General features: G+C 42.2%; 2 protein-coding genes across 3 annotated transcripts in view; one reads left to right on the top strand and one right to left on the bottom strand.

The window, feature by feature from the left end:
- The window catches only part of LOC121892265 (bone morphogenetic protein receptor type-2-like), a 35,603-nt gene extending 26,194 nt beyond the window's left edge, over positions 1-9,409 (bottom strand). Inside the window, exon 1 of the mRNA XM_042405203.1 lies at positions 8,418-9,409. Coding sequence (XP_042261137.1) covers positions 8,418-8,496 — 79 coding nt within the window. The 5' untranslated portion in view covers positions 8,497-9,409. The remainder of the gene's footprint in view (positions 1-8,417) is intronic.
- A 2,046-nt stretch (positions 9,410-11,455) lies between these two features.
- The window catches only part of dock9b (dedicator of cytokinesis 9b), a 65,612-nt gene continuing 64,064 nt past the window's right edge, over positions 11,456-13,003 (top strand). Inside the window, exon 1 of one of the 2 annotated variants that reach the window (XM_042405199.1) lies at positions 11,456-12,450. In XM_042405199.1, the coding sequence (XP_042261133.1) occupies positions 12,337-12,450 (114 nt within the window). In that variant the 5' untranslated portion in view covers positions 11,456-12,336. The remainder of the gene's footprint in view (positions 12,451-13,003) is intronic. The other variant, XM_042405201.1, reaches the window with a different exon arrangement.

The following is a 13,003-nucleotide window of genomic DNA, read 5'->3' as shown; positions in this document are numbered from 1 at the left end:
GGTATTACCCTGAATTTATCAAGACAAAGGGTAAACATGGAGGACATTGTGAGTTTCCATTAACCGGGGAACACAGGAAATTAGAAATAAAGGTCTGCTTCTCTCTCAGCCGTTGAGGTAAATAAAGGCCCTGGCTAGGGCTTGGCAATTTTTCGAAAAGTAACCGAAACCGGCGTCATGACTCTCTTACCAATCTTATTTTAGTCATGTTCAATAAATTTGTTCTGTCATACAGAATGTCCACCTGCAGTTCAAAGCCATGTAATTTACCAAACATGTCCCGTGAAGACAAAATAACTCAAGTGTTGGAGAAATGCAACGCGGTGCGGCTGCGATTGAGAACAAGCCAGTACAGAAAATAATATGTTTTGTTGGTTATATGGGCACTTTGGTTTCATTCAACACGATACAGGAAAAAAACAAGCTACATGGAAATAACATCAGAAAATAGTGGAGCAGCTTCTTTAGGAGCGTTCAGTGAGCACGAGCAGGTGTCCCAAATCCTGATTCCCGTCCTGTTTTTCCTGAAAATGAACCGTTAAGCTAATAGTAATAGATAATATGAAGAAGCTAAGACGAGAGCTGTCTGTATGCTGTGAGACTCGACTACACTTGAGACTTGAAGGCAAAAATACTGAGGAGACCTGTCTTGGTGACACAGTAATATTAAAAAAATGCTGCACTGAATGTATTGTGTCTTTTGGAGCGCTGCCACATTGTTATGAATAATTAATAACATAACGGAGATATACGCAACAAGAAGACTCAATTCAAACGAGAGCAAAATTTGATTAGATTATCAATTAGTCTGCATGAATTAGTAGCTCAATAGTTGGTTTACTCTCTGAATCTGCGAAGATATTCTGATCAAATCACTTATGTAGGCTATAACTCCTGCTTTTAGTTATTAAAAAATGTCCTGTTCATTTTTGTAAAATATTTAAGAGTATTATTAATGTGTTTTCACTTGTCTATTGCACTGATTAGGCTGTCATAAATAATGGATTGTTGATGTCAGGAGAGTGCAGTCACCACTGTGGGAGGAATTTTTGATAAAAATGTGTTTGTAAGCTCCTACAGCTTAATGATAATCTTAGCTGCCGATAAAAGGCGTTTCAAATGACTGGAACATACCTGTTGCCAGTGCATAACGGTTCATCCTCAGAGCCGATACATCTATCTCTCTATTTGATCCATCTGCACAAACGCATCTTCATAATATTAATAAACTATCAGAGTCAGTCTGGTCTTACTTTAAATTATTCTATACATTTTAATCCTTCTGCCATTAAAAATTAAAGCACCCGTTTGAGTCATTGGTTCAGTTGTTTCAACATGAAAATGTGAGTGACAGCTGTAAAATTTAACTGAACTATGTATAAACATTGTGAGTCAACTGCACTCAGGAATACTAGATTTCTTTCCAGTGACGCATTACTGTGCTTATATAGTGAATTTCCGAGGTAAACACTACTATTGCTGCTCTAGAAACAACATGTAGTTATTTTTAAAACATATATATATATATATTTAACTTGCAATCCTGTTCTGAATTGATTCTTTTTTTAAATGAAACAGAAGTTGCAGTTGTGAGGAGAGGGGAAGCGTAGCTGCAGACAGCCGGGGAGAAGTGGTTATCTGACATGCACGTCATGCAGACAGATGTGATAGGCACCGCACTGATGAAATGAATCAAATTTAAATGAATTTCATGTGATGGATAATGATTTACACACTACATACGACACAGTCACTGTTTTTCTTTTTCCTGATGACAGACAGTTGACTTCATGAACAAAAATGATGAAATTTAGTTTTGACTTTCATGAGTTTTTTTGTTCGCTGACACTGAATGTAATGTACATGAGGCCATGCCCACTGTGACCACACCCACCCCGTCTCCCCGGTCCCGAATTTCAGCCATTCTCATCTGGTCACTCTACCTGGAGCTTCCTGACCACATTCAGGAGGCTGGAGCAGGTTGTTTCAGACGCAGCTGTGTGTTACACGAGCGTTAACTACTGATTACGGTAAATAAATATGGTTCAATCATAATCCAGGTTTTTCTGTATATTTTTCAGTACATATAACAGAGCTCCAATGTGAGGATGGAGAATCTTGCACACAGGTGTATTTAATAAGATACTGTTTGATTATTCGTTAACGAGGTAAATGTGACAATTAAAAGTGATATTGATTTTGGGTGATATCTCCCACCTCTAGCTTCAGCCACTATTTGAGAGTAAGAGGAGGAAGACAGTGTAACATGTGATGGAGCTCCAACCCAAGTGCTCACAACCAGGCTTTGCTCATTTGCAGTCAGAGCCATGAGAGCACTCCTGTAGTCAGTTTTCATTGGTGTGGCTGCAGCTCTGCATGGCCATGATTGGTTCTTTGACTGAATTCTGTCTTTCTTAGGAGTATTTCTGGTTGGATGCCAATCTCTGTCTTTATCTCTGATTGGCTGTGGCAGGCTCTGTCCCTGGTTCTGCTCTGTGGAGCTTGCTGTGTGATCTTGGCTTCCACTGCAGTATTGGATTGTGGGTCAGAGTATGCAGGCAAGGCCAGTGGAGCGAGGCAGATCAGAGAGAGAGAGAGAGAGAGAGAGAGAGAGAGGCAGAGAGAGAAAGAGGGAGAGAGAGGGTAGTCATATCAAAAGGCTTCGGAGTAGTTTTCTGCTCCAAGCCTGCTCATTGGATGATGGCGGGCACTGCTGAGTGTTTACCCATGGCCCAGTTATTTGCTAATCTCTCCCCCCCCCACTCTAACCCTCCTCCCCCAATTGGCCTTCGGTGCACCCTCCCACCCTCTCAGACTACCCCCTTCCCCTCAGCCTCGCTGCTAAAAAACAACAGCGATCTAATCTGGCTCTCTCCTTCCTACTGCCAAGGCCCATAGGAGAGATGCAAGACACTGCAGTCTAAGACTTGATTAAAAGTCACTGAGTGCACTGATGTGTTGGCTGTTTTCTCTCCACAACTGTTTCTGACTTCACATCCAAGATTAGAGACTGAAACACAGTATGGGTTTGGGAGTAAAAAAAAAAAAAAATAAATAAAAAAAGAGGCCCTCTTGACTACAGGCAAAAATGTGCTTGATGCACCCGTGCATGCACCATCTCTTCTGCAGACACTGTCCTCAGCCACTGACGTATACAAGTAGTGCTCTCAACCTTGCATTTCATATAAAGCCTTTGTACAATGCTGATTCTGTGCCTTATCAAAAATGTGCACAAGAATCATTTTAATGCTGAGCACACACTGGCAGTTGCGTTTCTCTTTGGTGTTGTTTTTGCCTCTGTGTGCAGCAGACGAGCACACCGGCCAATAATATGCCATCGTGCATGGCTGCTGCGTCCACAGAGAGAAATGTTAAAAATGCAAACGACCACTATCTATGCTTGTGTGTGTGGTGTGTTTTCGTCGTCGCAAAAAAGCTCAAGCTGCGGCACGCCGTGACACAGCCATTAGAAGCATGTATCGACCCTAATCATACCTGCTGCTGCTGTTTGGGTGCACGCTTGTTGCTGAGGTAGGATGGATGGGATTCACGGGTATTTGCTGACACCCCCAATTTTCCAAGTCCCCTGGTTGAGTTTAAAGATGTGAGGGTGGGGTGGGAGGTGAGTGGGCTTTAATCTGTCCCATCTGTTGCCCTGGGACTGCAGTCCCCCCCCACCACTCAGTCTGTGTCTGTCTGGGTCTGGTACAGTTATGCTAATCCTGGGGCTTACACTACCCTCAAAGCTCAGAGGCCTCCATTATTGACCACGATGCATTTATACCAAAATCTGCCCCCCCCCCCCTCCACTTCCCTCCCTCCCTCTATACCTTAACTTTCCCAAATATGTGATGAAAACACAAATGACAGTGTGCCTAAAGTGGTGTTTGCTATCACAAAAGGGTGGTGGGGGGGGGGTGTTAATCTCAGATTATTTATGAACAAGCAAAAGTTTGGTTTACAGGCTCCATCTGAATTTTAGCTTTTGTTTATAACATGATTTCCTTGTTGAATGAATGAGCAGTTATTACAGGCTCGGAAGGCTACATACTAGCCTGACAGGCTGATTTTCCCTGCACATCCACCCACTGGAGGCTGTGGTTGTCTGGTATGATGAGGTTTTCAGTTTTGTTTTTTTTCTGAGAGAGCTAACTAGTGTTGTGATGTCCTGGTGGTTACAAGAAATTTAAATGGCAAACTAAGACCTCATTTCTTTGAACAAAAAAACTTTTTATCACCCAAAAATCCATCTTCCGTTCTCTTTGGTTCCCATGTTTTTTTTCTACGATGTCTCTCAGAGGGTTGCTGTCAGCACACAACTGGTCTGAAACTTGTTCTTTTCACGGTTCTTTACTTGTAATACTGGGATTTAGGAGCTGCATCTTATACTGTTGCTGCATCATGTGGATAGAAACATATGAAGCCTAAGATAGAAAGCCTATACTGAGGGGACAACTGCAAAGACATTATCAGAATTATCCCATTGTGGCACACAGAATGGACCAATATCACCTTAAAACCTTGCAGTTGCTAACAAGTACCATTCTTTCTTCTTAATATCTTTATGCATATATACAAAGAAAACCCTCACAAAACTCATCCATACTTGGGCAACATTTTTGCGCGCTCTAGACTTATTGTCTCTGCTGGTCAAGGAGAACGCTTTCTGTTAATCATAGGCTGTCACTCTGAGTTACCATCTCAAGGCTGCACCTTTTGTTTTCTAAAACATCCACTAATTTCTCCTTTTTGCCAAACCAGAAGGTCAGCTGAACACTGTTCTATTGTATCACGCTTTGCTTTTACCTCTGTTCAGAACTAAAACCAAGGTACTAAGAGAGACAGTCATTGATTTTTTCATCTAATAGAGTACAAGGCTAGCTGTATTAGAGACCAAATGGCCTCCTCCCCCTCCATTCCAGCATTCATTGGTCTGTTTCTAGCTGCAGTCAGTGTCATCTCTTCTCACGAAATAATGATGTGGACTGAGTGCAAAATATTATGGAATCACAGTGGGCGCAGTGCTTTTATATCCTCCGGCTTCAGCAACGACTTTCTTATTTTTCTGACTACATTTCATTGCTCCAGTTGTGCAAACAGTGATGCCAAATTGCTGGCTTAAAATAAAGTACACATCATCATATTACCTCTATTTTTGCTTCTGTACACTGGCTGCCTGGCAGTTTTACGACTGATTTTTAGCATTTTACAAGCTACTTTTATCCATTTACTATCCCCGTGTTTGTCCTCCTGAAGGATGCTTAATAGACATCCTCAAAAGACCATAATGCACACGTAGCAGCCTAGCATTGAGGCCAAAGGTGATGCACCTTGGCAGTCTAGACCCCTGGGCTTTGGGCAAAATCAGTGCCATTAATTGACACACTATATAACACACATTTTCACCCCACTGATGTATAAAATTAACTTCTATATCTTGACTTTCTCTTATTATTGTGCTGCATTCTTATAGTCTTTAGCTTTCATTATAAAGCACATATAAGCTTTTTATATCAAATGTATATTTTTGCCTGAATTGTAATAGAAGTATGAATGTAATTTTAAGCTAATGGCAAAATATCATCACACACTCTCTCTGCACTGTTACAGATGTTCCCTTCCTTGTTTTCACAGTGTCTCTGCTGTGTTATCACCGAGGCAAATTCCCCAGCATTCAATGTACTTGGCATATAGGAACATCTGATTCATCCTCATCTTAGTCGTCTCCAACCAACCAAGCCAGTAAACCAACAGATTAGATGCCCGGGCTGCCAGCAGTCTGTACCTGGCTCACCAAATTCTGTACGCTCGGGCCCGGGTCGCAAACAAACTCCCAGCCATTCAGCGTGAGTCTGTAATCTCAAGCCAATAACTTCACTTTCTATTGAGCCGCTGATGTGACCGCCGAGCCGACAGCTTCAAGAGTACCCCGTGGCCCAGAGGGGCTGGGGAGAGACGGCTTGGTTGGGGAACAGTGGGCCCTGTCAACGCCACCGTATGGGGCCCACGAGACACAGCTTCAGGATTTGGACAAGCGGAGCAAATGAGCAGGCCTTTTTATGCTATGGTATAATACTTCTGCTCTAATCCTCTTTGGACCCCCAAACCTCAGGCTTACCTGGAACAGCAGTTAAAACAGTGCCTGAATGTGGGTTGTGGCACACATTATGGGCATGAATGTGCTACAAGTTAGGACTGTACTTGAGAAGAAGTAGGTCTAAAGAAAAGCCTCAACCTACTGTCCCTACTTAGGAACACCTGTGGTCACGCCGCAGGTAGTGTCTGCAGGCTTGTGCCACGTTTGGAACGGATTCTACTCCAGATTTTTTGAGCAGCAGGCGTACACCCACACACTGATTAGTCACAAGGGACGGGGAGTGGAAGGACGACACAAGCTCAGCTGCAGACAGGTTAAACACATGGCAGTTGGAGGAAAATAAGTAATATTTTGAAAAAAGAAAAAAAGGAATTAGCGGAGGTAATAGCCGAGTTAGGAAAAAGGGAATGATAGGAGGCAGTAACGTTGATGGAACAGAGAGCAAAAGGGAAGGGTGATGGGTCAGAGAGATGACTAACATGTCCCTGCAGACTATTAGGCCCTCTGCTTCCTCTCATCATCATCGTTACAAGTATCATCCAAAGAAATGGGCACTGGGATATCTCTGCTTTGCATTCATGAACCAATCAGCAGCACAGAGTGAGCGATTTGTCTCCTGTCTCTTTACAGTCATTACGCCAACAAAGTCTGACTGCTGCCCTAATTAATTTTGCACAGAGCAACGATTTGGATTTATTGACTGTTTACATGGCACGCATGCATATAAGTATCCATTAATCGTCCTTGTGCTGATTATTGAATGAATATGTCAATCCTCTGCCAGTCACTGTAGCAGTTAAACTGCACTCAGGGAATACTAATTTGCATGTCATGTCTCATAAAGGTGAGCTTATCACGATAATATTCCGTGATGATGGGCAATCTTTCGGCATGCGTTCTGTGTAGCGGGGCAGCACAAATGATTAATTACACATTTTGCTGAATTTTATGATTCAGGGTGAAAATTGCACTCAGCTTCTTCCACAGCCTCCCCCTACTGATTCCACGTCACACAACCTGACAATTCATCTCTTCAGTGAATATTTCATGCCCTACTCTCTCTCTGCTGAATCACCCCTCTTCCATACCTTAACCATCTACTTACTCTAGCGGATAAGTAGCATGCTTTTCCCCTCTACTGGTTAATAAATGGTCTCGTAATCAGATGATGTCAGAAATATTGTCTGGGCGTCGCAACGCTAACAATTACAGTCCTTGCTTGTCACTTTAATGAAGTGGGAATTAAAGAAATGCTACTACCACTTGTCTGTTAAATGCAAATGTAAATGCAAATTGGGACATACTGTAGTCTCTCTGTACTACCAGCCTTAAGTAATGAACAGACACAGTGGGTATTCAAATTATGCTCTACACTCACATATTTCCCTCTGCAACAGCAGTTATTATTCTCAGCTTCTGATAACACCCTGTCTATGAATGGAGGAGCCTCGACAATAACACACACTCACAGCAATGATAATACATTATTAAGAGACTGTTTATACACACATTCACGCCCACTCACTCGGCTGTAACACCGGATGAGCAAACTGGGCTACAAGACCACCTATTTTCATACACACTGCCTCAGACTGAGCCCCATGTTGAACTCCTATCACCTAAATCACCCATCTTGTAAAATACCTTCCCTGTCTTCCCACACATTCCACATTTCTCCCCCCCGCATACACTGTTCCTACATCTCTATGCAACCCAGCTACTATCTTATCATGCTCAAGGTCTCACAGAAGCCTGGCTTCAGCCCAAAGTCTTGAACAGGGGGCACAACTTGGCAGACAAGGACTGCGGTATGTTTGGCAGTGTTTTTCCAGGCCTTTGTACACAGAATGATTAAAAGGAGCCAGAGGTGCATTTACTGCTCTCTTCAAGAGGAGATATCTATTGAAGGCTACTTGACTACAATGACATGAGCTTCACAGATCACTCCAGAATTGAGCCAGGCAGACAACAAGATGGAAGAGATAGATAAGAGACAGACAGACAGGCAGACGGACATATAGGGAACATATGGTGATGTGCAATATTCAAAGAGCTGAGTTAAGAACACGTTTGTTTGTTATTGTCTGCTAGACTATCTGTATTAAAATGACAAAATGATTAAAAGAAATAAAAAAAACATTCATACTATAGCTGCCCCAGTGCAAAAAAACACAGTACATGTAGAGGCTGAGTAGCTTACAACATTTGCAGATGTGTGGACGAAATGCAGACTGTACAAACCAAAGGAAAGCATCAAATATTCATAAGAAGCACATTTCCCCCCTCACTCCAAAAATCAATTCACTAATAAGCCACTTACCAGCCACAGAAGTCAGGAGAATCGTCAGGCAAAACCCAAATTTAGCGAGTGATTTCATCGTGATTCGGCCCACAGCCATGACAGTGGACACCGACTTTGGTCTCGGCAGTTGGAGCTCCTCCAAATCTTAGTTTTACTTCTTGGTCCTCTTCTTTAGCACTTTGTTTTCACCCCCTTTTCCTCACGTCAGCTCAATAACTTGAACTGCTCTCTCAGGCATGGAACAACACATTGAGTGAGGTTTGGTGCGAAAAAGAAGCGCTCCTGTGTTTGGGGTTAGGGTGTCGTAATTTGATAACTAACTACCAATTAAAGTTAAGTTAGTCCTGCTATCGTCTCCAGCATAAACCGGGACAGATAAACCAAGCGGCTAACTTGTTTGGCGGATCTGCCGTCTAAAACTAACCAGCGAACAACGTCCATATCTGCGAGCTAACATGCTAGCTGCCTGGGGCGACTGTCTGATACTAGAAAACTTAAGCAAAGAGGGTAAATATCGCAAAAAATAACCGACACACAACTCGTTCGTCTACATCTAGACCAATCTCAGGTGTGCATTTTATAAAATCGTACACCCTTTCGACACTACATGCAGGAATTTGGCATATAAACGTTAGCCAATTAACCTAGCTCGCTTGCATGGTTTGCTAGCCGACGTTAGCTTAATAGCTCGCCAGTTAGTTCTCCGCGTCCCGTCTCATTTCACCGTCTTCCTTGTGGGAAAAAAAAATAATTCACAAGTCAACAGTACAAGTATAGTGAGCTTCTCTGGTTTGCGACAGACAGAGAATATTACTCCCGAGCTGGCAGACGACGGGAGGGAGGCGATAGATATCTCTTAGTGTGATCTTCCCCGGGGCGGTCGACTGCGTTTGTAGGTTTGGAGCTCCGCTCGGCAGACAGACAGGCAGGCAGGGCGGCTGGGAACGCCTCGTTTGCAGGCTTGTCTGGACCGCTCGTCTCCGGTATCAGGTTGCTGTGGGTTGCTGTTGGGGGTGGAGGACAGTCCTACACAGCCAGGAGGGGTGCTGCAGCGCCGCTGTGCCGCAGACTGTAGATACAGCACCCTGGCAACAAATGCTGCATTCAGGCTCTCGATGCAATCCCCCGAGGTGACAGCGGTTCCCAATCTTTTTCCTTGAGGGACCCCTGCCCTATCACTGAGTAAACACACGACCTGACTAAGTGACATGTTTTAATGATATTTCTTAGTATATACTCAATGCATAACAATAACAGCACAGGACAACTGATAACTATACAATTAACCAAATAGTGAACGTTATAACTGCAGGAAGTTTGTGTAAAACGAGCAATTTGTATCAATATTGAGCAGAATATTTGAATATTGCATCAGAGATGAGCTTTCCTGATATTTTTTTAGGAGGGTTTTATACAGTTCTCTGTATTATTTGTTTTTAACTATCATACATACTTATCATGCTTATTTGGGACAAATTCAATGTTTTCTTCTCCCTGTCGCTCAGCTGTTGTTTTATTAGCTCTTTTGTTGTTTTCACTGCATACTTTTCTAATGCAGGACGAGTCTGTTTAGCAGAGAGTGAGTATAGCTTGTGTTCATGTCTTCACCGCGCCTTTATCCTCGTTATATCTTAAAAAAAAACATATAAACTTTAAAAATAACAGCTACATTTAGCTCTCACAGAAATTAATGAAATGCTGAGATATACTGTAAATACAGATATATATATATTCAAGTTTTCTTACACCCGTTAAAACCAAGAAGGCCTTACGACCCCCCCTTGAAGCTTTGGCGACCCCTAGTGAGGGTCGAGATTCCCAGGTTGGGAACCAGTGCGTTAGAAAATGGGTGTCGGGACCCCCACAAGGGGTCGCGAGATGATAGGACATGATAGGATACAGACAAAAACATATTTTGGACACAAAATTGTGTTTTTTATTTCGAGCTTTCTTCTGATTTCTGCTTCATTTCTTGTGGATTACTGTGTTTTACCCCGTCAAGCCTCTAAAAGTTATTCAAATAAAATCAAATAAGTCCTCTTTCTAGAGATGCAAGGTCAGACCATTTCGGCAGACGATTAATCAGAAACTATATTGATAATTGAATAATCGTTTTAGTCATTTTTTAGGTAAAAAATGTTAGACATTTGAAAATGTAACCTTGGTCTGTGGGGATCTTTAACGGATATATTCATTGCTTTCTCTTTCGTTTTCTTTTGGAAAAATGATTAACCAATGAACCAAAACAATACCAGGATGAACCATTTGCTTTATTTTAAGGTTCACAGGACAAAAGGATTGGGAACTGCTTTCGAGGAAGTAGTGACTTAATAGGTCCACTCATTTCCATTGTAGCACATAGTCATAACTGACAGGTTCTATTCTCAGACAGTTCACAAAATGTTAGTCACAAAGCTGCAAAATTGTCTCAGTTTTAAGTTTCAAGTTTCAGATTTATTTGTCATTCCAACCATATCCATATAGAAATACACATACAGTAGAACGAAAATGCGTTTCTCAGGACCAGGGTGCAAAAATATACAAACATACCTAGAAACACATAAAAACAGTTTTTTAAAAAAAACTCAATAAAAATCAGCAGTTAAGAAGACCAGTGCTATGCTGAAAAAGTGCGATTAAGTAACAGAATGAAGAATACTTACGGAAATGCATGGTTTTATACAAAATAAATCAAGCCTAAATAGATCATATAAAATGTGAGAGAATATAGCAGTCCTCTAATAAAAGACTCAGTAAACAGGGGAGCAACAAAACCAACAGATTAAAATGGTAATATGTTGTGCTGGATGTGCAGGGAACTGAGTGTTAGGTGTTTAACAGTCTTGTGGCCTGTGGGAAGAAGCTGTTGCACATTCTGCTCGTGTTTGATTTTATTTTCCCTCACAATGCAGAGGGCTTTTTGACTGGTTAATTGGTTCAGTTTTAGCGCGCGTGATAAAACTAAATAAACAGAATCACCTGAATGCCATGTGTGTAGGGAAATTCCACATCAATGATCACAGTTATTCAAAAAAAATTGTAAAAGATTATGATGATAATAATAATGATAATAATATGACATTATATCACTATCATTATACTTTGAACGTCTACTCAAAATTCAGATGATATTTCCCACTGCTCCTAATGGCATCAATAGTTATTCAACTATTAGTGTAACTTTACTGCCTCTGTGTGGTCAAATAACTTCATACATCGTTAACAGTCTAAAAGAGGACTGTGATTAAAACAATAATTATTCCAGCAGATGGCAGCCTGTGCCTACTGCAGAGCATTGTGCGGTTTCTAGTTGTATAACATCAAATTAGTATTGATTTTATGTGCCTTGCAGTAATACAACAATTAGGCATTAATTACTGTCTAATGTTTCCGTACTGGATCATGTAGTGATATAGCAAACCTCAGATGTAGAGACCCAGGAGATAAAAATACCATGAAGTGGTGTCTGGACTCTATAAAGTTACAGTTGAGTCTCCCACAGCTGTACTGTAGAAATAAACTATGATGTTACACCCAGCTGTACATGATGGATGGATTCGTTTATAGTACTGTCTCACCGGGCTTTATTACGGTGAGGAAGAGGGGGGGCGGGGGCGTGTCAGTTTGCACAACGGGACCTCCGCTGACGGGACAGAGCATACTGTAGCAGGCTTTGGATGTTGCGCTCTCCAGTTGCTGTTCAAGAGTGAAGTCATCTTAGGTATCCTGGACTACCCTGTCGACTGTGGATACGATCGAGCTGATATAAAGTTCAGTAGAAGCGCAATGGCGGGATAAAAAACAGCGCTTGTGTGCATTTACGCACGCAGCACAGCCAGGAGCGCAGGATTTCAGCCTTCGCAGTGCCTCTGGGCGTACATCCCTCGCAGTCTGCTCTCCTCAGTACCTGGCTGTCTGATGAAAGCTGGGATAAACTATGGCTTCTGCTCCACCTGAGGCGAGGAAGTTCACCCGAGGGCTCAACAAACCGGGTACCGCCGCAGAGCTGAGGCAAAGCGTCTCCGAGGCTGTCAGGACGTCAGTGTTGGTGGTAAGAGAAACGATCCACAGAATGCACATAATCATATACTATGCAGCATATCAGGAACTATATTATTGATAGAGCCTTTCACTTCTTCCATTAGGTCAGAGGTCAGCGTCACTTAGATTTGGTACAATATTCAGTGCCTTGCTCATGGACACTTCTGCAGCTTTAGTTAAAAGTTGGACCATCTACTACATGCTACAACATCCATCACTTATTTATTGGAAAATCTTTTTTTTTCATAGCAATGCTGTCACTTGCTGGTGCTTATTCTCTGTTGTCAGACTCTGAAGGGTGTCTTTTGTTACAACTTTCTCAAAGGGGTTGCCAGGTAACTGAAATATACACCTCCAGCTCACAAGGGACAAGGAGGTGACACACACACACACACACACACACACACACACACACACACACACACACACACACACACACACACAGACAGTTGCATGCACACTTCTTTAGTTAAACCTGTCACCTGACCCCTTAAGGTGCACCTTGCAACCAGATAGGTTAGGCAGAAACAGCTGAGTAATGTCAAAGGTAAAAAAGAAATGCC

Source organism: Thunnus maccoyii, chromosome 24 (genome assembly GCF_910596095.1).
Source record: "Thunnus maccoyii chromosome 24, fThuMac1.1, whole genome shotgun sequence".
Lineage (NCBI taxonomy): Eukaryota > Metazoa > Chordata > Actinopteri > Scombriformes > Scombridae > Thunnus > Thunnus maccoyii.
Note: the sequence above shows the minus strand (reverse complement) of the source record. Positions and strands in the feature narration are given on the sequence as shown.